The sequence below is a fragment of the Chanodichthys erythropterus genome, chromosome 9 (assembly GCF_024489055.1).
Source record: "Chanodichthys erythropterus isolate Z2021 chromosome 9, ASM2448905v1, whole genome shotgun sequence".
NCBI classification, from domain to species: domain Eukaryota; kingdom Metazoa; phylum Chordata; class Actinopteri; order Cypriniformes; family Xenocyprididae; genus Chanodichthys; species Chanodichthys erythropterus.
Genome location: NC_090229.1, coordinates 21,524,969 through 21,547,451, shown reverse-complemented (window position 1 = coordinate 21,547,451; position 22,483 = coordinate 21,524,969). Strand labels below are relative to the sequence as shown.

The 22,483-nt window shown below is 38.1% G+C and overlaps 1 protein-coding gene across 1 annotated transcript; it reads right to left on the bottom strand.

Moving 5' to 3' along the window:
* Positions 1–679: 679 nt before the first annotated feature.
* slc38a5a (solute carrier family 38 member 5a) lies at positions 680–21,435 on the bottom strand. The gene is made up of 16 exons (XM_067395010.1): positions 21,275–21,435; positions 11,260–11,382; positions 9,858–9,942; positions 9,444–9,559; positions 7,169–7,242; positions 6,971–7,063; positions 6,748–6,829; positions 6,338–6,420; positions 5,830–5,888; positions 5,265–5,393; positions 5,095–5,174; positions 4,902–5,002; positions 4,681–4,796; positions 4,430–4,574; positions 4,249–4,352; positions 680–4,170 (listed from the first exon to the last, which is right to left on the bottom strand). Exons 2-16 carry the CDS (start codon positions 11,322–11,324, stop codon positions 4,069–4,071), a joined length of 1,434 nt encoding a protein of 477 aa, XP_067251111.1. The 5' UTR covers positions 11,325–11,382; positions 21,275–21,435; the 3' UTR covers positions 680–4,068.
* Between the last annotated feature and the right edge of the window lie 1,048 nt (positions 21,436–22,483).

Genomic DNA, 22,483 nt, shown 5'->3' with positions numbered 1-22,483 from the left:
CACAGGAAGTTGTTGTAACTCAGGCATACAATGTCCGATCTGCCCCAAACTTTACAGTCATTACAGTCATAGTGCCACCTGCTGGCAAAAGGAAATGACAGGAACACATTTAAATATGCCACAAAGTACCAAACATGTTAGAGACATGCAAGACACTTGCAACACTTGGCTGAGTGCTAATGTATGCGATTAATGCCACAAAACAGGAAGTTGTTGTAACTCAGGCATACAATGTTTGATCTGCTCCAAACTTCATAAGTTTGATAATAGTCTTAGCCTGAAGACATCTACATAGCAATATTCAGTTATAGTCAAAGCCTATACCTGTTGGTAGCAGGAAATGTGGCACATCGAAATGACTGCCATATTTCTCCTGTATTTACTCGCTTACATGCATGTCGCCCACTGTTCACTGTTTTCCTAAGGCCTCCGGGTGGCGGTGGCCCCAGGTGCGAGGGCCCTTTCATTGCTGCTTGCAGCTTTAATTGTTATTATTATTAACTATAGATAACACACATATATGTTCATGCACCTATCATAATGAGGACATTCCATAGGCATAATGGTTTTTATACTGTACAAACTGTACATTCTGTCCCTCTACTAACCCTAACAGAAACCTCTGCATTTTTACATTTTTAATAAAACATTGTTTAAGATGTTTTTTAAAGCCATTTAATTAGAAGGACTCAGAATATGTCCTCATAAACCATGTTTATGTTGAAATACCAGTGTTATAACCATGTCATTATACAAATTTGTGTCCACATAAAGCATATAAACAAGCACACACACATACATATTACAGGGAAATCACCATCACCCCCAACCACAGTCAATCAGTTTCAAAAATAAATACAAAACCGGTACTAATTGAAAGGAAACAAGTTGACAAAAAGATTGAATACAATATTTGATAATAATATATAGCATAATGAGGCTTCTAGTCTGGACCATGTACACCACAAGTGTGACTTTGTTTCATTTTGTACAAAAGCATTTTAAAACAAACTTCCTGGTTAAACATTATTAGTGTGATAAACAGTGCATATTTTTTCCATATTTTGTTGAATATTGACAAAATTCTCCACAAATAATGCCTTTTTCCCCCTCAAAAACTGAGGTGCATAAGGTCAGATCAATCGGTTCCAAAAAGAAATACAAAACCTGTCCTAATTCAAAGAAAACAAACTGACAAAATAATTGAATCTAATATTTGGTGATAATATAGCATAACAAGCGATTTACAAGCAATTTTCAATAGGCCAGTCATTATAGTACAGAACTATAGTACTTTCAGTATTTTCATAAGAGCTAGTATAACGTAGAATCGAGAGCTTTAAAGTCTGGGCCTTCATGAATTCTTGACCAAGCAATCAATTTTCCCCACGTGTAAAATGTTTTCTGTTCTAATGATGGCTGATATTAGGAAATCCTGGCCTTCAGGTGATGTTGTCTATGATGTTGCTTAAATACAAAAACATATATTTGTTGAATTGTTAGTGTATAATAGCTTTATATAATAAAACCAGTCATCTTTTAAACATTTAACAATCATTTGACTTTATTCAAGATAGCCTGAGAGCAATGTGTTCAACAATAAATACATGTACTTCTGAACATTAATTGTGGAATGTTGAATTGTTTTCATTTCATTTGTTGTCAGGCACTTTGAAAAAAAAAAAATCATGAGAAAATGTGAATTAATCAAATTTAAGTTAAATATTTTTAGCTTCCCACTATTTTTTGATTCTTTGTGTATTACATGTTTCATTTTATCTCGGCATTCAAGTCCAGTCTGAGCATAAAAAAAAGACTGTAGAATATGTACACAGATGTAAAATAACTAATATAAAGTTTCTTCCATTTCAACATATCACACATAATATGTACATAAAACTATACAAAACAAGCACACATTGACATTAATGATTGATGATGTCCAAAATGAAACAATTTTGGTTCTGGTCCATATAAACTCACAGATGGAGAGATGGGCGTGTTATAGTTTGATCACAGAAACATTTCAGTATTCTTCTGGATAATGAATGCTGTTACAGCCCCATCAATGCTCTGTTATTCTGTAGTGACTTGTCATATGAAGTGATAAACAGCATTTATCAATGTTCGGTCCATTTCTGGAGTGGATTTTTTGTCACTGTAACAACATGTCACCATGTAACCCACACAGAAATCCAGTTTGTTAAAAGTATGCTCGTTTTCAAGATTTTTTTTTTTTTGATTATACAACAAGCAAAATGACACACAACATGAAAAATGACAAAACGGTGTTCTGCGTTTCTTGAATACTACAAAATAATTAGTATTCCTTCACCTCTCTATAACAGAGAAAAGAATTGCTGTCTTTTAACACTGTTGGTATACTGTAAGACATCTCGTACTGTAGATGGTTTGATAGGTGTAACAAGACAAAATGTACCAATACACATGATACATTTACTTAAGGATCTTCCTCTCACATTCAAGCATTGTTCTTTGTCAATGCTGAAATTCATCACAAAACTGTACACATTTTCTATTTAAATAATGTTACAAACTGACTCTCTATCATTCATCACAAAGTTAACTGAGATTCACATACAATGGGTTCCAAAGGTCTGAGACCATATTGAATATCTCTGATTCAAAATCAAAACTGGAAATTAAAATAAATAAATAAAAGAAAAAAAATATATCATAATAATGATTATGATAACCTTATAGGTACACTATGTAACTTTTTTGTTCAAAATTAACAAAATTGAAATAATGAGTCAATTCATCTTCAATCCTTGTCTTACCCTGATTCACTGTTAAGCTTTTATAAGTGTTTATATTTTAGACCTGACAGAATGGTTTTTGTGGGAAATTGCATACAATTCTTTTAATGCACGTATGGTGTGGGAGTGGCATAGGTTAGTTCTCAAAGTGAGCAAGAAAGGTTAACATGGAACACGCTAAATCTCGAATCTCCCGGGAGTTTAAACACACGTTTAAAAAAATGCCCAATGGAGGAGAGTCTGCTGGCAAAAAGAGAACGTGATACAGCTCGTAATAAAACAAGAATCAACATTGTCTTTGCTTTTCGGAGATGGCGAGAACTGAGGCATTTGAAATGTTATAAAAGCGATGTGGCGATGGTGTTTTTATTACTGAACAGGTGAGAAAAGTATTTTATTGAACAGATAAATTGCCACAGAGTTCATTGTAAAGCATAATCTATTGTGAAGGGTCATTTCATTATGACTGTTGTAACGCTGTGCTGGAATTTATCTTAAAGGAAGTACGGTGTCTATTAATGGGTATAGCTCCAGTAACGTCTTTGGTTGGTCAGCTTGAGATCCTTTCCATCTAAACTGGTTATATCTCTTAAGCTTAGTAGTGAATGCTTTATGAGCACAACCAATACAATGTTCTTCCACAAAATGCTTGCAGTTAACTGCTAGATGACCAAAAGTTACATAGTGGACTTTTAAGATAGATTTAGGACCATCAGATTTTTCACTTAAAATGTTATGCTGATAATATAATATGTAATAAAACAGACAAACACTTTCACTACTGAAAGGACCCCAAAATATGCACTGAACAAAATAAAAAACAAACTTTCTCTGTCACTGGAAAATTGCTCTGTTTAGTAGGAGGTAGACTTCAAACTGCATGTTTACAACTTTGGCAGTAAAGATGAGTGAATTCTCATCATAGTTTCACAGTTTTTCCATCCATTTCGTGTAATTTAAGAAGTTCCATCTGTCAATCATAACAGCAATACCTTTGCCTGTAAAAAAGACTTTCAATTAAAATTATTATTAAAGTTATTAGAGCATCATGGCCATAGCATGTCAAGGACATCTGTTACCAAGCCTTTTTTTCCTCTTCTTCCTGGATTTTGGTAATTGGCCTTCTTGAAAGCCATTTTGTTTTGGACTTATTGAAATTAAGGAGTTATCTAATTTGATATTCGTCAAGCTAAATGAAACTGAACCTGGGTCAGAGGTTGCAGGTTCAGGACTGTGTTTTCTGTGTTTGGTCTTTAGGTTCTGGAATCCTGTTATTCGCTCAGCTCTGTCAGTGGGCACCCATCGACTTCTTTCCAGTGACCCACTCTACTGTGATGAACGTAATACTCATAAACATGAAGATGAAACCCAGTGTCACAAACACCATCGCCTGGAAAACATAAATGGAAGTGAGAAAAAAGAAGCCATAGATCTGTGAGAGTGAAGTAACTTTCTGTCTGATTCTCACCTGGATCTTTGGCCGAGATTTCAATGGCTCCTGTTCGTTTGGGACGATGTAAATATAGAATATTCCAGGCAGAATGAAAATTAGGCTGGGAGCAGATGTGGCACCTAAAAGAAAAAGGATTAGTGGAATTCTGCGTATTAATGTGACCGTTAAAATCCTCTACACGGGAAATCTGACTTACCAACGAAGCCGAAGATGTCACGAATGTTGGGCACGAAGACAACGAGCAGATTGACGGCAAAAAGGAGGCACACGGCGATTAAGATGTGACGCATCCAGCTGAAAGGCTCATTGGCGAACAGAAGCTGCAAGACGGCACGGCGGATCTAGAGAAAGACAACAAAGTGCTGTCAATATTCAACCAGTAAGATGATGAGGAATTATATGCAAGCAATAACTAATGAGCCAAGAAAACCAGGAAAATGGATGTACCGGGAAAAGGACCACGGGAACGGTCAGTGTCACTGCCACCAGCACGGCCAGCCGAACACACAGCATCAGAGTGTCTTTTTTACTGTACATCTCCAGAAGCTCTGACTGCACATTTGCTAAACATATGTAGATACATACCAGTTTTAAATATCACAAACCTTGGTACTTTGATGATATATGGTATTTTGTAACTGGCATGTTTTTTATTAAGTTTCTCTTACCATAGAAGGTGAGATAGCCAAAGATGGCAGTCAACAGGTACATGACAAACATGGCCAAAATAGAGATATTAGCAACGTTTTGCATGCGTTTCTTGCTTGGACTGAAATAACAAAGAGACAAAGATGCAATTAATAAATAAAAATCATTTTTTAAAGCCAATGTGAATGAACACAACTGCAATTTCAGTCTTACTTTTTGAGTTCTGTGTAAATGGGCAACACTTCAGGGTGACACACAAAAGCAAACGCCATAATGGGAATGGTAAAAGCAGTCTGTGATTAAAATAAAACATAAAATGAACTGATTAATTCACTTGGTTTAAATTGAACCCAATAATAAGATTTGCAGTTGATATCTCTCACCTGTGGGTTGGCAGTTATAAGTTTAGCTTCACATCTGTCAGCGCTGGAGTTGTATATGCTTTCATTGAAAAAAGTGCCATTAGAGCTGTGTTCAACAGGACACCCTGTGACAAACTTCTTATAGATGACCTAATAAGACACAATGGAGAGAGATGCATTCATCTGCCACAATGACACATCATGCCATATCAATGGATTTTCTTATAGAATTGGGCTACTTTTAAACTGCTACAGTGATTTTCATTGATTTTCAGTGGTTGAAAGGTTTGATATATAGCAGAAGTTGTACTGACTGAAATGTGTTACCAAAATTAGTTTTGCTAGGGAGGGGGGTTATAATGATTACTACTACAGTATATATTATTTTAAAGCTGACATTGTGTACAACACACAACAATGACTGTAAAATATGTATCTTATGTATGGGAGTGGCATGTTTTGAGTTTTGATATTTGGAAAAGGGTCACTGGGATAGTTTTGGACTGTTTTCGGGGCTAGTTTCGTAGACCTGGCAACCCTGCTGTTGTCTTTATATGTACTGTAGGTCGATGAAGAGTTGACTTACAGATATGAGAAAGAAGACCATGCAGCTGAGGGAGAAGCCACTGGTGTAGCCAAGATACCCTAAAATAAAAGCATAAATACATGATAAATGCAGATACATATTTTAGATACCAATATTTTAAGCTCAGCTGATCACACATGGCAATAGTAAAATCAAGGCCATGGGTTTGATTGGGTTCCAAGGCATGTACTGATAAAATATATTAATACATTATAAAAGTGTGGTCACATTAGCAAAATTTAAACAAAATGCACAGCCACTAGCTCATACAAAGCTCACTTTTAAACCAAGCAGTTTTCTGTTGGTCAGTGTGGCGATTTCATGTGACCACCTTTAAGTAAGTGAAATGATTTGCCTTGGGGAATTTAAAATGTCCTCATTTAAGACATTCAACATAGATGCAAGTGTCTAAATGTTTGTTTGAGATTATAATTATTATGAAATAAAATTAAATAATAGAAGGAGAAAACAAAATGAAGGAATGAAGGGAAATGTGGTGGGAATGTACCTATTCGTTTCATAAATGCCAGGGGAAGAATGACTCCGACACTAACGATAATGATGAGATACCTTCCATCAACGAACCATGCACTGACAAAGAGAACAAAGGTGTTTTGCACAACATGCCATGCTAAATGGAGTGATAAAATGACTATAAAAAGCAGTCAGAGTGGAAATTTGTGTTTCAACCATGTACAAAAAAGGAAAAGGAAATACATTGGGGTTCAAAAGTCACAAATTTGCTTTTTTGATTGGTGACTTAGAAGTAGTACAGAATATATAGAGCAAAACATTTCTTTGTTTTATCTTTTTCAGAACCCTACTACTTTGTTTTTTACAAGTTTGTTTTAGATTTTTAGAATGGTTTCATATTTGAACCCCACTGTATCTGGCACATCAGCCTGTTCTGGTACTCACGGGTAGTTATCTGGCAGTTCAAAAAGACCCTCAATAATACGAGGTAACTCTATCTTCACAATGAACAGGTAAGAGGACATTGCTGTTGAATCAAAGGAAGAACACACTTAGTGTTGTAGTGTCTGCTCATACTGTATATTACTTTATGCGGTTATCACTGATTTGGATTTGGATCAGCTGTGATGAGTATAACTACTGAAAGTAATAATGCATTTAATTTTACCTCCAATGTTGTGCACTGTTATAACACACGCTGCTAAGATTTTCCCAGGTGTACCAAATGCATGGTTCCCAAGCTGTTCATATGCACGAATCCCTAAACACACAAACAAAAGTAACGGAAGGTTCAGAAAAAAGTTTAAATGTTTTTTCATGTTATCAGGATTGACTTTGAAGACAGGAAAGAGAAGATGTTTCTCACCAACTACTTCAGCACTCCTCAGAAGTAGGTGGATGGAGTAGGAAGAGAGAACAGCGATGGATATCAACAGGATTCTGAAAACAAGTAACACAAACGATGAAACTATAAACGACAACAGCAAAAAGAAATTTCTGTGATCATTTACTCACCCTCATGTGGAGCACAAAAGAAGATATTTTGAAGAATGTTTTTGCCTATCCAATAAATGTCACTGGGGTTCAAAACAACATTGAAACCCAATGACTTTCATTGTATAGACTGAAACAATTTTAAACTATCTTTTTTTTATGTTCCATTGAGGAAAATCAGACTCATCAATCTGTCTTCTGACTTTTTAGAGGTGCTAATTTAACCATGATTAGGTGGCGCAAACTGCAGTTTCATTAGGGATATTACCGTCAGTAGTCAAGTCATCTAACCGCGAATCTCATTAATGACGCACTAGACAAACTCAAGCGTGTTTTTCTTAGTAGTACAACCCACAAAAACCTCTCTGTGATAAAGGTATGGAAAATAAACAATGGTGCTTTCTATGAGTTAACACTTCCCCCTAGTGTGTCTCAAGGTAATTTAATATTGCTGAATGTTATGACTGGAAGGAGTGTTTTTCTTTTAGCAGTTTGAACCTACTAGCAAACTGTTTTTATATAACAAGCTGCTTTAAAAGCCTGGACAGACAGACAGACAGGCTTTGATTTGATTACAGCAGACTATTTATAACCCTCACAGGTCTGATCTGTGAGCATAGTACATGTGTGCGTGTCACATTATAGACTCAGAGCGGCGTTAAAGCTCCCTACACAAATAAAACCCGCTCATTCACAAGGATTAGCAATCGCATGTCCTATCAATGGATTTAGCTGTTTTTGTAGCATGTTTGCTTTCAGAACTGAGTGTACTTTACTTATTTAAACACTGGATCAGTAAAGAACTGGTAGTGGGTAGAAATGTAAATGAAAGAATGAATTTACCAGGGACTCTTCCCTTTATGTTACACAATACTTCAGGGAAGAAAAACATGCACATATTTGACTGTGTTGACTGTGTAAGGGTGGATGTGGCTGGCACATGTGACAGAGCAACACTGGTGTATGGTGTGTACTGTAGCCTATCTACAGTTTAATGTAGATGGACACAAAGAAGCCTTAAAGGGTTAGTTCACCCAAAAATGAAAATTCTGTCATTTATTACTCACCCTCATGACGTTCCACACCCGTAAGACCTTCATTAATCTTCAGAACACAAGTTAAGATATTTTAGTTCAAATCCGATGGCTCCGTGAGGTCTTCATAGGGAGCAATGACACTTCCTGTCTCAAGATCCATAAAGGTACTAAAACTTATTTAAATCGGTTCAGTGGTTCAATATTAATATTATAAAGCAACGAGAATATTTTTGGTGTGCCAAAAAACAAAATAACGAATTATTTAGTGATGGTCGATTTCAAAACACTGCTTCAGGAACATTCGGAGCACAAATGAATCAGTGTATCGAATCATGATTCAGATCGCGCGTCAAACTGCCAACGGCTGAAATCACGTGACTTTGGCGCTCCGAACAGCAGATTCGACACACTGATTCATTTGTGCTCCGAATCTTTCTGAAGCAGTGTTTTGAAATCGGCCATCACTATAAGTTGTTATTTAGTTTTTTTTGGCGCTCCAAAAATATTCTCGTCGCTTTATAATATTAATATTGAACCACTGTACTCACATGAACCGATTTAAATATGTTTTAGTACCTTTATGGATCCTGAGAGAGGAAGTATCATTGCTCCCTGAAGGCCTCACAGAGCCATCGGATTTCAACTAAAATATCTTAATTTGTGTTCTAAAGATGATCGAAGGTACGGGTGTGGAACGGCATGAGGGTAAGTAATAAATGACATTTTTGGGTGAACTAACCCTTTAATGCTCAGTTAGGCCAAAAGCAGACACGCATATGCAGCACGCACATTCCAGCGATTCCAGCATACTAACAGAAGTCCACCACAAGACGGTGCGCTTTACAGGGCTAAAAATAAAATGCATCCAAATGCCAAAGGGAGGCATTATTCCACCTCTCTAGAAATGTTCTGTTTACATTTGTAACTTTCGACATGTAAAAGACTAACGTTAGAGGGCTTTCAAATGAGTTTTACACACAGCAAATTTTTTTTATGACATATTATGCTAATACTAATTTTTGCTATCATACCATCAATAATCTTTATTTTTCTTATGTATTACAGCACAAATTGACACAAATGTGCATGCATAAGTGTATTTTGACTTACACAAAAAGGATGATTCCGGTGTTGGCCATGGCGTAAGCCAGTCCCAGAATTCCACTGCCCATAATAGCGTTACTGAGGTTGAAAATTGACATTCCGAAAGAAGTCTTTCCTACGAACTGGAATAAAAGTAGAATGATTTATCAGTCATGAACTGTATCTGTTAAACCTAACAGGTTCCTTTAGCTTGAATGGTAGTTTCACTTTTTCTATGTATTACCTCTTAAAACAATATTAGGATGGAGTAGTCTGAAATACGTAGAAATACTATGCATATGATTTCTACTGTTACACATTATAGATACTTATCTGTAGTATGGTGCTTCCGTGTTTGCGAGTGTTTTAATCAGTCTTATAATCAGTTTCACTCAGGCTTATACATTCGTGTGAAGTAAATTCTAAAATGTGGATACTCACATCTGTAAACTGAGTTTGTATCTGTCCATTGCTCTTGTCATGGAGGAACATATCACCCTCTTTTATGTTTTCAAGGCCATCAAATCTGTAAAATATAAGCAAAAGAAATATTGTTATATATATACACACACAATATCAGTCTGGATGAAAGTTTGGAAACATTACTATGTTTAATATTTTTGAACAAAGTCTGCTCATTAAGGCTGCATTTATTTCATAATAAATACAGAAAAAACAATAATATTGCGAAATATTATTACAATTTAAAATTATGGTATTCTATTTTAATATACTTTAAAATATAATTTATTTCTATGATGCAAAGCTGAATTGTCAGCATCATTACTGCAGTCTTCAGTGTTACATGATCCTTCAGAAATCATTCTAATATGCTGATTTGATACTCAGTTATTATCAATGTTGAAAACAGTTGTGTTGCTTAATATTTTTTTGGAACCTTTGATACTTTTTTCAGGATTCATTGATGAATAAAAGGTTAAAAAAACAGCATTTATTCAAAATATAAACCTTTTCTAACAATAGAAATCTTTACTATCACTTTTTATCAATTTAACACATCCGTTCTGAATAAAAGTATTCATTTCTTTCAAAAAAAAAGAAAGAAAAAAATTACTGACCCCAAACTTTTGAATAGTAGTGTATATTGTTACAAAAATTTTTTAACTTTGTATTCAACAAAGAATCCTGAAAAGGTTTCACAGGTTATAAAATAATATTAAGCAGCACAACTGTTTCCAACATTGATAATAAATCGGCATATTACAATGATTTCTGAAGGATCAAGACTGGAGTAATGATGCTGACAGTTCAGCTTTGCATCACAGAAATAAATTATATTTTAAAGCATATTAAAATAGAAAACCATAATTTTAAATTAAATTAAATTTTTAAATTAAAAATATTAATGTTTCCAAACTTTTGACTGGTAGTGTATATACATTCTCACTGTCTAAAAAAAAAAAAAAAAAAAGTATATATATATATATATATATATATATATATTTTCTAGACAGTAAGAATGTTTTCGGAGGTTTTATGAGGCCCTCTGGTTGAGAACCACTGATATGCATATGTAAGAATCAGATAACATTAACAGCCAAACCATCATGCAGAAAGTGAAAATTGATCTAGGATGTGATTTAACGATAGACTATTAACTTTGAGACCGCTGCTTTAAACACTTCACAAGTTGATTATGAACTATACTTTCAAACAAAGCTCTGCTTTAAACTTCTAGGCTATGGCAACTTCTGATGCCATATCAAATGTGATACTTTTTAAAGCATAAACTTCATAATATGATTTGGTCAAGAATGTGAGCACATCTCTGAAGGAAATTTCCGAGATAGTTCCTCATGAATGTGTTGGTGTTGAAACGTACCCGCTCTCCGTACTTTTGTCACGGCTGAGATCATGGTGACCGTTTGACATTTTCTGTACCTCCATTTTAGGCTCCTAGAACACTTAACAATTCTCCAAAGAACGCTGTCAGTGATGTCAAGCTCTGTAAACACAATCAGAATCACAGAAAAAAAGGATTCTGGGGTTAATGATCATTTTATTGAGAACTGAAATGACTGTAAAACATGAATGCTTCATAGAAAAAAAGTGCAGTGTGAAAGCCGTTGAATAAAGCAGTTAGATCAGTGACAATCACTTGCTACATTTCACTTAATAATGTGCAACAGGTGCATAATCTTCACATAAATACACAAGGTGGAAGCAGAGGCAGGGGAAAAGTAATGGTAAAAACATTCATCAGAGAATAACTGCCCGCTAGAAAGACTCCTACTGGAAAGATTAGTCTTGATATAAAACAGCTGTGAACTGTGTGCGTATTCCCCCCCCTCCCCCCCTTCGTTGTGGGCAGTATTCTGCAGCTCTGTTTTTAGTCATATTTAAAGCTTGATTACCATAAAAAAGTAAAAATACACTGTAATTTGAAAATGTGGGAGGTGCAATTACATGCAAGTTAAGGCTATTAGTAAGGTATTCTCAACCTAAAAACTAAATATATGTTCAGATCTTCCCAAAGTGTTTTATTAAAGGTCAACTGTGTATGAAAATAAATAAATGCTAATTCAGCTAATGACTGTTTTCACACAGGTTTCCAGAACACACCCCCTGATTGCCATTAGTCTGGTGAATGGATATCATCACCCCCAAAATTCTTGCTATTTCTTGAGCCATTGTTGTTGTTGTGTCTTATTAGTCATGATGGTCTTGTGCTAACAGACAGCTTTCTCCATGTTCAACAGACCTGTTTGTCTCAATTAAACAGAGCAATATTTTCATAGTGTCGCAAAGCCACTATGAAAATCAACCTACGAATTACCTACTTATGGTCTCTAATATTAAACTGTTAAAAAAAACATCTCTTTAAGTGCACTTAAGTGGCCTTTTATTTAATTAATAGTATATTATCTGCATGTACATTAAAAAAAATAAAATAAAAAATCTTATGACTGAAGTACACTTCAGACTTATTTTTCACAAGGGTAATTAAGCATGAAGCTAGTGAAACTTTTTTCTCTCTCTGTGTGTCGTCTGAAATTATGATGGACACCACAGATAAGGCAGCGCATCATATGTTATGATTATAAATAATAAATACCAAGAATTGTATGTGTATATCCTAGCATAAGGCATCTTTTAAGCATTTAAACCCAGTTTAACCAGACTGATGCAACCTTTCGTAAGCTTGAACTCTCTGTGCTCTCAGCATGACAAGGAAACATTGTGAAAAATGCACCAGTTACTTGTAGGTCAGGAAATACTTGAGCCTTAATCTGTCTTTCCCATACGGAATGAAAGGATACTTGCAGTTGCCTTAATAGGAAAAATGTCTGTAGCCATTCAGTGTTTTATTAGGTTTTGATGGACAATTCTCTGAATAGTTTTAGTCCTGCCCTGCCAAAAGCGTGGCAAGCACAGCTGTTCATTGTTTAGTGGTCAAACTGTCCAAAATATGCGAACATGTGAATATTTTGAGCCATTTTAAAACACTACACATTTAAGACCACCAACACTGTACAATATATTATGTGATTGTTTAAAGTAAGAGCGAGACAACAAGAGATAATGTTCAAGTGAAGTTCACTTTAACGGCGTTCCATCTCTGAATGTCTGTTTCTGTTTGGTTATAATGAAAAATATGTCTATGGAAAATATGTTAATGCAGTAGTTACTCTTAACAAACCATCTACTTACTGGCAAAATAAACTGGTGTGAAATAAAGCTTGAAATAAGAAAGAGAAGTTAAGCCTGTGAGGCAAGTCTTGACCACATGACTCTTGTCTGATGCAAGACTTTATCTGTATTGAAACAGAATCAGCCTCCCTACACACCCTTATTCAAACACATGCTTTTATTCCAAAAGAAACAGGCTGTTAAGGAAGTACTCACCACTGTGAGAAGAAGAGAAACCTTGTAAAAGTCAAAGTCTCTAAAAGTGTAGCTATGTAGTGTCCAGAGGTCTTCATTCATTCGTTTGTTTCCGTGTTACCTTAGTGAAGCTGTTCAGCATGTGTGCGTACATGTTCAGAGCTCACCTGTGTGGGGGAGGGGGAGGAGATTAACTCCTGCGTGGAGGGATGAAGGATAAGTGGACATGTGTTAAAGACGCTCTGGCACAAGTTAGCTATCTTAACACTCTTGTACAGGTTAAAAATAGTGAATTTCATAGTTTTGTACATATGATGTAAGTTTTATTGTTTAATATGGCTGGGGTTTGTAAAGTTGAGTAAGGGGTTATAAAGATGGCATTGGGGGATTGTGTTTGTGTGTGGTCCTGGTAAAGGATAGTAAAATCTGTATTTTTTTGTAGGGACCTTGTAGGGACAGTTTTTGATCCCCATGAGGAACACATCTTAAATCATGCTAAAATATCTTCTTTTTTTCCTTTTCTTTATTTTTGGAAAATGTTAAAATGCATAATGTTTTCTGTGAGGTTTGTGTTTATGGGTTATGGGTTGGGTTAGGTGATAGAATATACAGTTTGTACAGTATAAAAATCATTATGTCAATGTGAAGTCCATATAAAACATGAAAAAACACCATATGTGTGTGTGTGTGTGTGTGTGTGTGTGTGTGTGTTGTCATAAGTAATGAGATTAGGAGATCAGGGCTTTTTTAAGGTTACCTGCATGTAAGACCTGGAATAACACTATTTGGCATTGCACACTATGTTGATTTAACACTTATAAACACTTGATAAAACACTTCTTTTATCATTTGCCCAAATAAAATTTGAGATTCTTTTTGATAGTTTTCTATAGGCCTATGCTGTTTTATAAACCCGGTCACAGGAAAATTTATTTTATGTTTTTTTTTAACGAGTTCGTTTGCCCATATAATCTTTAGGCTATTAGGTTAGCTAATTTGGCATGCTGTTAGCTGAGGAGGGGCTCGATGAAGCATCTTCAACTCGAGCTCTGATACACCCCCCAGTGAATAAATATAGGATGTGATTACATAGGGCAAGGTACCTGAAATGAAGGTGGAGTTTGGGGAGGTGGAGGGATGCTGAAACAGCTGAGACTGAAGAGAGGTAAGCAGCTGCTTATATACTCTGGCTGTTGATTAGATGGGCTCGCTCCTCCCTAAATTACGTTTAGGAACTTCACATAAATACATTATTTTCTGATTAAATTAGTCTTACTATAAAGAAAGTATGTGAAATTTGACTTAAATCAAAGGATTCTTTTAGAGATGCACCGATACCAGTATCTGGCCCGTTACTGCATATTGAAATGTTTTGCTAGCAAAAATACCACGCAGCGTGTACAGTGACAACAGAGCAAACAGAAAGCATAATGGGGATATCAGAAAAGGATGCCTATGAATTAAATGTATCTAATTAGTAGAATATTAAACAAATTTTCAAGCAGCACACCTATAGCTACTGAGCGCGAGCTGAAAAGCGAACATTGAATGTGCAGTGGCACAGACAGGGAGCTTGTCCAGTGCTGGTTCATGCTGGTCCTATGCTGATCAAGTGCTGGTCCTATGCTGATCAAGTGCTGGTCCATGCTGATCAAGTGCTGGTCCTATGCTGATCAAGTGCTGGTCCTATGCTGATCAAGTGCTGGTCCATGCTGGTCAAGTGCTGGTCCATGCTGATCAAGTGCTGGTCCATGCTGATCAAGTGCTGGTCCATGCTGGTCAAGTGCTGGTCCTATGCTGATCAAGTGCTGGTCCTATGCTGATCAAGTGCTGCTCCATGCTGGTCAAGTGCTGGTCCATGCTGATCAAGTGCTGGTCCTATGCTGATCAAGTGCTGGTCCATGCTGATCAAGTGCTGGTCCTATGCTGATCAAGTGCTGGTCCATGCTGGTCAAGTGCTGGTCCATGCTGGTCAAGTGCTGGTCCATGCTGATCAAGTGCTGGTCAAGTGCTGGTCCATGCTGGTCAAGTGCTGCTCCATGCTGATCAAGTGCTGGTCCATGCTGGTCAAGTGCTGGTCCATGCTGGTCCATGCTGATCAAGTGCTGGTCCATGCTGGTCAAGTGCTGGTCCATGCTGATCAAGTGCTGGCCCATGCTGGTCAAGTGCTGGTCCATGCTGATCAAGTGCTGGTCCATGCTGGTCCTATGCTGGTCAAGTGCTGGTCCATGCTGGTCAAGTGCTGCTCCATGCTGGTCCTATGCTGATCAAGTGCTGGTCCATGCTGGTCAAGTGCTGGTCCATGCTGATCAAGTGCTGGTCCATGCTGGTCAAGTGCTGGTCCATGCTGGTCAAGTGCTGGTCCATGCTGATCAAGTGCTGGTCCATGCTGGTGAAGTGCTGGTCCATGCTGATCAAGTGCTGGTCCATGATGGTCCTATGCTGGTCAAGTGCTGGTCCATGCTGGTCAAGTGCTGGTCCATGCTGGTCCTATGCTGATCAAGTGCTGGTCCATGCTGGTCAAGTGCTGGTCCTATGCTGATCAAGTGCTGGTCCTATGCTGATCAAGTGCTGCTCCATGCTGGTCAAGTGCTGGTCCATGCTGATCAAGTGCTGGTCCTATGCTGATCAAGTGCTGGTCCATGCTGATCAAGTGCTGGTCCTATGCTGATCAAGTGCTGGTCCATGCTGGTCAAGTGCTGGTCCATGCTGGTCAAGTGCTGGTCCATGCTGATCAAGTGCTGGTCAAGTGCTGGTCCATGCTGGTCAAGTGCTGCTCCATGCTGATCAAGTGCTGGTCCATGCTGGTCAAGTGCTGGTCCATGCTGGTCCATGCTGATCAAGTGCTGGTCCATGCTGGTCAAGTGCTGGTCCATGCTGATCAAGTGCTGGTCCATGCTGGTCAAGTGCTGGTCCATGCTGATCAAGTGCTGGTCCATGATGGTCCTATGCTGGTCAAGTGCTGGTCCATGCTGGTCAAGTGCTGCTCCATGCTGGTCCTATGCTGATCAAGTGCTGGTCCATGCTGGTCAAGTGCTGGTCCATGCTGATCAAGTGCTGGTCCATGCTGGTCAAGTGCTGGTCCATGCTGGTCAAGTGCTGGTCCATGCTGATCAAGTGCTGGTCCATGCTGGTGAAGTGCTGGTCCATGCTGATCAAGTGCTGGTCCATGATGGTCCTATGCTGGTCAAGTGCTGGTCCATGCTGGTCAAGTGCTGGTCCATGCTGGTCCTATGCTGATCAAGTGCTGGTCCATGCTGGTCAAGTGCAGGTCCATGCTGATCAAGTGCTGGTCCATGCTGGTCAAGTGCTGGTCCATGCTGATCAAGTGCTGGTCCATGCTGGTCAAGTGCTGGTCCATGCTGGTCAAGTGCTGGTCCATGCTGATCAAGTGCTGGTCCATGCTGGTCAAGTGCTGGTCCATGCTGATCAAGTGCTGGTCCATGCTGATCAAGTGCTGGTCAAGTGCTGGTCCATGCTGGTCAAGTGCTGGTCCATGCTGATCAAGTGCTGGTCCATGCTGGTCAAGTGCTGGTCCATGCTGATCAAGTGCTGGTCCATGCTGGTCAAGTGCTGGTCCATGCTGATCAAGTGCTGGTCCATGCTGATCAAGTGCGGGTCCATGCTGATCAAGTGCTGGTCAAGTGCTGGTCCATGCTGGTCAAGTGCTGGTCCATGCTGATCAAGTGCTGGTCCATGCTGGTCAAGTGCTGGTCCATGCTGATTAAGTGCTGCTCCATGCTGGTCCATGCTGGTCAAGTGCTGGTCAAGTGCTGGTCCATGCTGATCAAGTGCTGGTCCATGCTGGTCAAGTGCTGGTCCATGCTGGTCAAGTGCTGGTCAAGTGCTGGTCCATGCTGATCAAGTGCTGGTCCATGCTGGTCAAGTGCTGGTCCATGCTGATCAAGTGCTGGTCCATGCTGATCAAGTGCTGGTCCATGCTGATCAAATGCTGGTCAAGTGCTGGTCCATGCTGGTCAAGTGCTGGTCCATGCTGATCAAGTGCTGGTCCATGCTGGTCAAGAGCTGGTCCATGCTGATCAAGTGCTGGTCCATGCTGGTCAAGTGCTGGTCCATGCTGATCAAGTGCTGGTCCTTGCTGATCAAGTGCTGGTCCATGCTGGTCAAGTGCTGGTCCATGCTGATCAAGTGCTGGTCAAGTGCTGGTCCATGCTGGTCAAGTGCTGGTCCATGCTGATCAAGTGCTGGTCCATGCTGGTCAAGTGCTGGTCCATGCTGATTAAGTGCTGCTCCATGCTGGTCAAGTGCTGCTCCATGCTGGTCAAGTGCTGGTCCATGCTGATCAAGTGCTAGTCCTATGCTGATCAAGTGCTGGTCCTATGCTGATCAAGTGCTGGTCCATGCTGATCAAGTGCTGGTCCTATGCTGATCAAGTGCTGGTCCTATGCTGATCAAGTGCTGGTCCATGCTGGTCAAGTGCTGGTCCATGCTGATCAAGTGCTGGTCCATGTTGGTCAAGTGCTGGTCCTATGCTGATCAAGTGCTGGTCCTATGCTGATCAAGTGCTGCTCCATGCTGGTCAAGTGCTGGTCCATGCTGATCAAGTGCTGGTCCTATGCTGATCAAGTGCTGGTCCATGCTGATCAAGTGCTGGTCCTATGCTGATCAAGTGCTGGTCCATGCTGGTCAAGTGCTGGTCCATGCTGGTCAAGTGCTGGTCCATGCTGATCAAGTGCTGGTCCATGCTGGTCAAGTGCTGGTCCATGCTGGTCAAGTGCTGGTCCTATGCTGGTCCATGCTGGTCAGGTGCTGGTCCTATGCTGGTCCATGCTGGTCAAGTGCTGGTCCATGCTGGTCCATGCTGGTCCTATGCTGGTCAAGTGCTGGTCCATGCTGGTCAAGTGCTGGTCATATGCTGGTCCATGCTGGTCAAGTGCTGGTCAAGTGCTGGTCCATGCTGGTCAAGTGCTGGTCCTATGCTGGTCCATGCTGGTCCTGGACCAGCTTAGGACCATCTTAGGTATGCTGGCGCAAACCAGCATACCAGCTTCAAAACCTACCTTACCAGCATATGCTGGTTTTAACATCCAAAGCGTGCGCCCAGCATGGGCCTACTAAATTGAGTTCTCTTTCTCGTCTTCTTGCACTTGAACACACAAATTCACACAAAATTAGGTGAAAATGTCTGTATCGGTGAGTAACCTATTCTTGTGAAACATAGTCTGTTAGGTCTTAAAGGGTTAGTTCACCCAAAAATGAAAATAGTGTCATTTATTACTCTCCTTCATGTCCTGGCCCTATGCTGGTACACCCGTAAGTTCATCTTCAGAACATAAATTAAGATATTTTTGATGAAATCCGATGGCTCAGTGAGGCCTCTATAGACAACAAAGCCACTGAACCCTATCAAGATCTAGAAAGGTACTCAAAACATATTCAGTTCTCAAAACAGTTCATGTGAGGTCAGTGGTTCAATCTTAATATTATAAAGCGACGAGAAACTTTTTGTGCCCCAAAATAACAACTTTTCAGTGATATCTAGTAATGGCCAATTTCAAAACACTGCTTCGAATCTTTTGTTTCGAATCAGTGATTCGGAGCGCCAAAGACAGGTGATTTCAGCAGTTTGGCATTTTGACCTATGATTTTGACACACGATCCGAATGTTTTGAAATCAGCTATCACTAGATATCGTTGAAAAGTTGTTATTGTGTTTTTTTGGTGCACAAAAGTTTTCTCGTCACTTTATATTAAGATTGAACCACTGAACTCACATGAACTGTTTTAAATACGTCTTTTGTACCTTTCTGGATCTTGAGAGGTTCAATGGCTTTGCTGTCTATGGAGACCTCTCTGAGCCATCGGATTTCATCAACATTATCTTAATTTGTGTTCAGAAGATGAATGAAGGTCTTACGGGTGTAGAACGACATGAGGGTGAGTAATAAATGACTTTATTTTCATTTTTGGGTGAACTAACCCTTTAAGTGAACATAAACAGTTGAGAAAGAAAAAAAAAAAACAAAGAGAAAATCATCCACTGCTCCTGACTAAATAACTTTTGTAATTAAATTAAATTTATACAGTGAAGACTATGCAGTGCTATTTTACATTTGATTACTTTATTCAATTTCTGTACCTGAAAATTGAACCACTGGTCGAACCGGGCCAGTAGAAAAAATCCTTAGTGTTGAGCCCTACTGGAGCAGCTCTTAATATTCACTGTGTTATTAAAGATAAAATATGATAGAGCAATAGAATGAACAGTGCAAGTATAAGAAGCTCCAACAATACATTTTAACAGGCATAATTAGGTGTGAAAATAAATGAAGGAAATATCTACAATATTTGCTAAACAAATTAAGCAAACTAATATTGTACAATATTCACATAAGTGAATATTTCTGAGCATAAATGGATTAATAAAAGACATTTGTCTCTTATTATTTTTTATTATAATAGTCATAAATAAACCATGTCAGATGCAAAATATATTTATTATATATAAATATAATAAATAGTAAGCATCAAGGTAAACATACCAGTCACTGGGGTGAAAGCATATCATACGAAAACATACTAATGAGATTGTATGGATTTATATGAATTAGACACCAATTCGCTAAAACATAATAAAATAGTTATGAACTGCCATGAGATTGTGTTGGTTTGGTGGGAATAATTTAAATTCTACTGTTGAAATTCTAGAAAGTTCAACATAATGGGAACATTTTGAACTTAACAGCATTAGCATACAAGAATGTATTAGTGAAAATATGCATAATAATCACAGTGATTAGGATGCCAATCATGAAAACAGCACATTTATTTAGTGTTCAGTAATGCTTCATTGGACTTCATGTACTTTCAATTTATATAAGGACAAAAGTATACATTTTTAAAGGAGTATTAAAGAAAAGAAGGGCAGAGTATGAAAGAAGTATTTCTCTCACTCACATACTCAAGGTGTTATGCCAGTGTTTGCAGACATGTGGCCATTTGGTCACAAGTGTTTACTTTTAGCTAATAAAGAGATTAATATTAAAAATGTTGTACGATTGTCGTCATCAAACAGGATGTTCTCACACAAAGACTAGCATCAGACCGGAACTAGCTTATATGACTCAGTCATATACATGTGGCCCTCACTCAGAATGCTACTGTTGCTGTGCCTTGTTGGTTAAAATAAAGTTTTACACAGGAGTCAATACACTACATTATAACATCTAATAGTCTGTTCTTTTTATATGAGAGGAAACGTCATATATTGTTCTTTTTATTCACTTGCCTAAGACGTCATATTCTAAAAAATTCAGTTGAACAATATCAGTGATCCACCTCAAGATACACACTGTGATATCTCACAAGAACAGGCTCTTCTGGAAAGCTTCTGCCAACATTCACTGATATAACCGACAGAGTACCATTACGTCTTGTTAAACACATTTATGACAAAGTGGAACTAAAATGGAAATGTAGTGCATTGTATAATACTCAACCAAACTCCATTCATCACTTCAACCTCATCCTGTACACATTGCACGTGAAACTCATGTGAACCTGTAGTTTGTGTTTGAGTATGAGGTATAAAATGTTAAGTGATGAATATCCCAATTCATAATCCATATCAACTATGCATGTCATTATGACTAAGGAATATTCAAATATTAAAAAAGTGTAGAAAGAGTTTAGATATACACATACTAATATCTACAGTGGCAAGTATGTGTGAAATACATAATATACAGTGATTCTTCTATGATCAAATGAAGAAACAGTGTAAATATCCATGTGAACCTACAGACAATTGTGTGATTGTTCTCTGAACTGCTTGTCATGAATTATTGCTGCTTTCAGTTATAGCTGCCATGTGCCACATGGCGTCCCTACTTCCTTCTGACGTAGCTGATAGAAGATCTCATGAATGGTGCTAACAATTAATCAAGAAACAGATTAATTATTAACTAGTAAATCTATGTAAAGAAACCGAATGACAACTGTTATTTTGGACTGATACTGTTGAGAGAATATTCGAGAGATAAACTTCTTACCTTTTTGACACTTTAATCAGTAGTCTTCAATGTAGACAAATAGATCTTCTGAGAAAAATTATGGTTTGATACTCCCAGATGGTTCTTCAGTGTGTCATCTAACACAGACAGATGGAGTGAAAAGGAGAGAGCGCTTGAAAGACAAAAAATGTGCTGGCATCTACAGTTGTAAGGGAAGTTTTTAGCCACTCCTTCAAACTAAGAAAGAGCGGGACTTTCAGTTTGTCCCGCCTTGTTTTCAAGTATTTTCTGAATCTCATATCTCTTTCTTTCCCTTTGCGTATACATACTTAGCTATTATACTTAGCATACCTAACATTGTCCCCAGAAGTGAGATAAATCTGAAAAAACCTCATTATCAAAACATTTGAGGATGTCCTCCAATGGAAAAAAAAAAAAAAAAACGGTTCTTTTGGGGTTAGGCTGCTGTCAATGTGAAAGTTTCTCAGTATTAATGTAGGCAAACTTTCTATGTTTTGCCTATGTAAGGCAGCACAGCAAAGAAATGTCCTTCTTCCGGAACAATAGCTACTAGAAGTTTCAAATCCTGAATATTTAAAGACCTCCTTCATTTGCATTGCTTTCTTGACAAGTTAACACCAATAGCTGACTACTCACATCAGCATAATAAGATACATGGTTCTAATATTTAAATGTGATGTAATTTTGTCATTGTAGCCATATTGGTGATGTTCTGTCACCATGTACCTCATCCTTCCGAATGAGTGTTGCAAAAGCTTGTCATGATGATCTGTTCACAAGCACTTCTGGTTACTAGCATGTTGTGCTTTGAATACTGGTTTACTGATGTCCACACCAGGCTTCTTACCAAGAGGGCAACCAGCTTCATCAAAAAGTCCATGCTGGTTGACAAGCATTTTTGTCAGCATTTCTATCAGTCTGACCAGCAATAAACCAGCTGTAACCAGCATGCTAGCAAGCTGGTCCTTTTCCCCTGTAAATAAAGTTAAATAAATAAATTAAAATATATTAGTAAAATTTAAGCGGGATTATTTAGATATTTAATTGTCTGTTCAATTTACCCTAGTTATTCACTTATATTATTATGTTGTTCCATTAATATAGCTGGAATTTCACTTATGTTGTAGTTAAAAAAGTTGCATTCTTAGCAGCGTCTTGGATAAACTTTTTTGGTTCAACAGCTCCCTCAGATGGTGATGTGTTAGTATATAACAGCAGAGTTGTTAT

What these genes read in the sequence shown, in the direction of transcription:
- slc38a5a (XM_067395010.1), bottom strand. Translation starts at nt 11,324, where the DNA reads ATGGAGGTACAGAAAATGTCAAACGGTCACCATGATCTCAGCCGTGAC. An exon ending in TGGCTATCTCACCTTCTATG is followed by an intron (nt 4,797 to 4,901) that starts GTAAGAGAAACT and finishes ACATATGTTTAG; the next exon opens with CAAATGTGCAGTCAGAGCTT. An exon ending in TGACATCTTCGGCTTCGTTG is followed by an intron (nt 4,353 to 4,429) that starts GTAAGTCAGATT and finishes TTTTTCTTTTAG; the next exon opens with GTGCCACATCTGCTCCCAGC.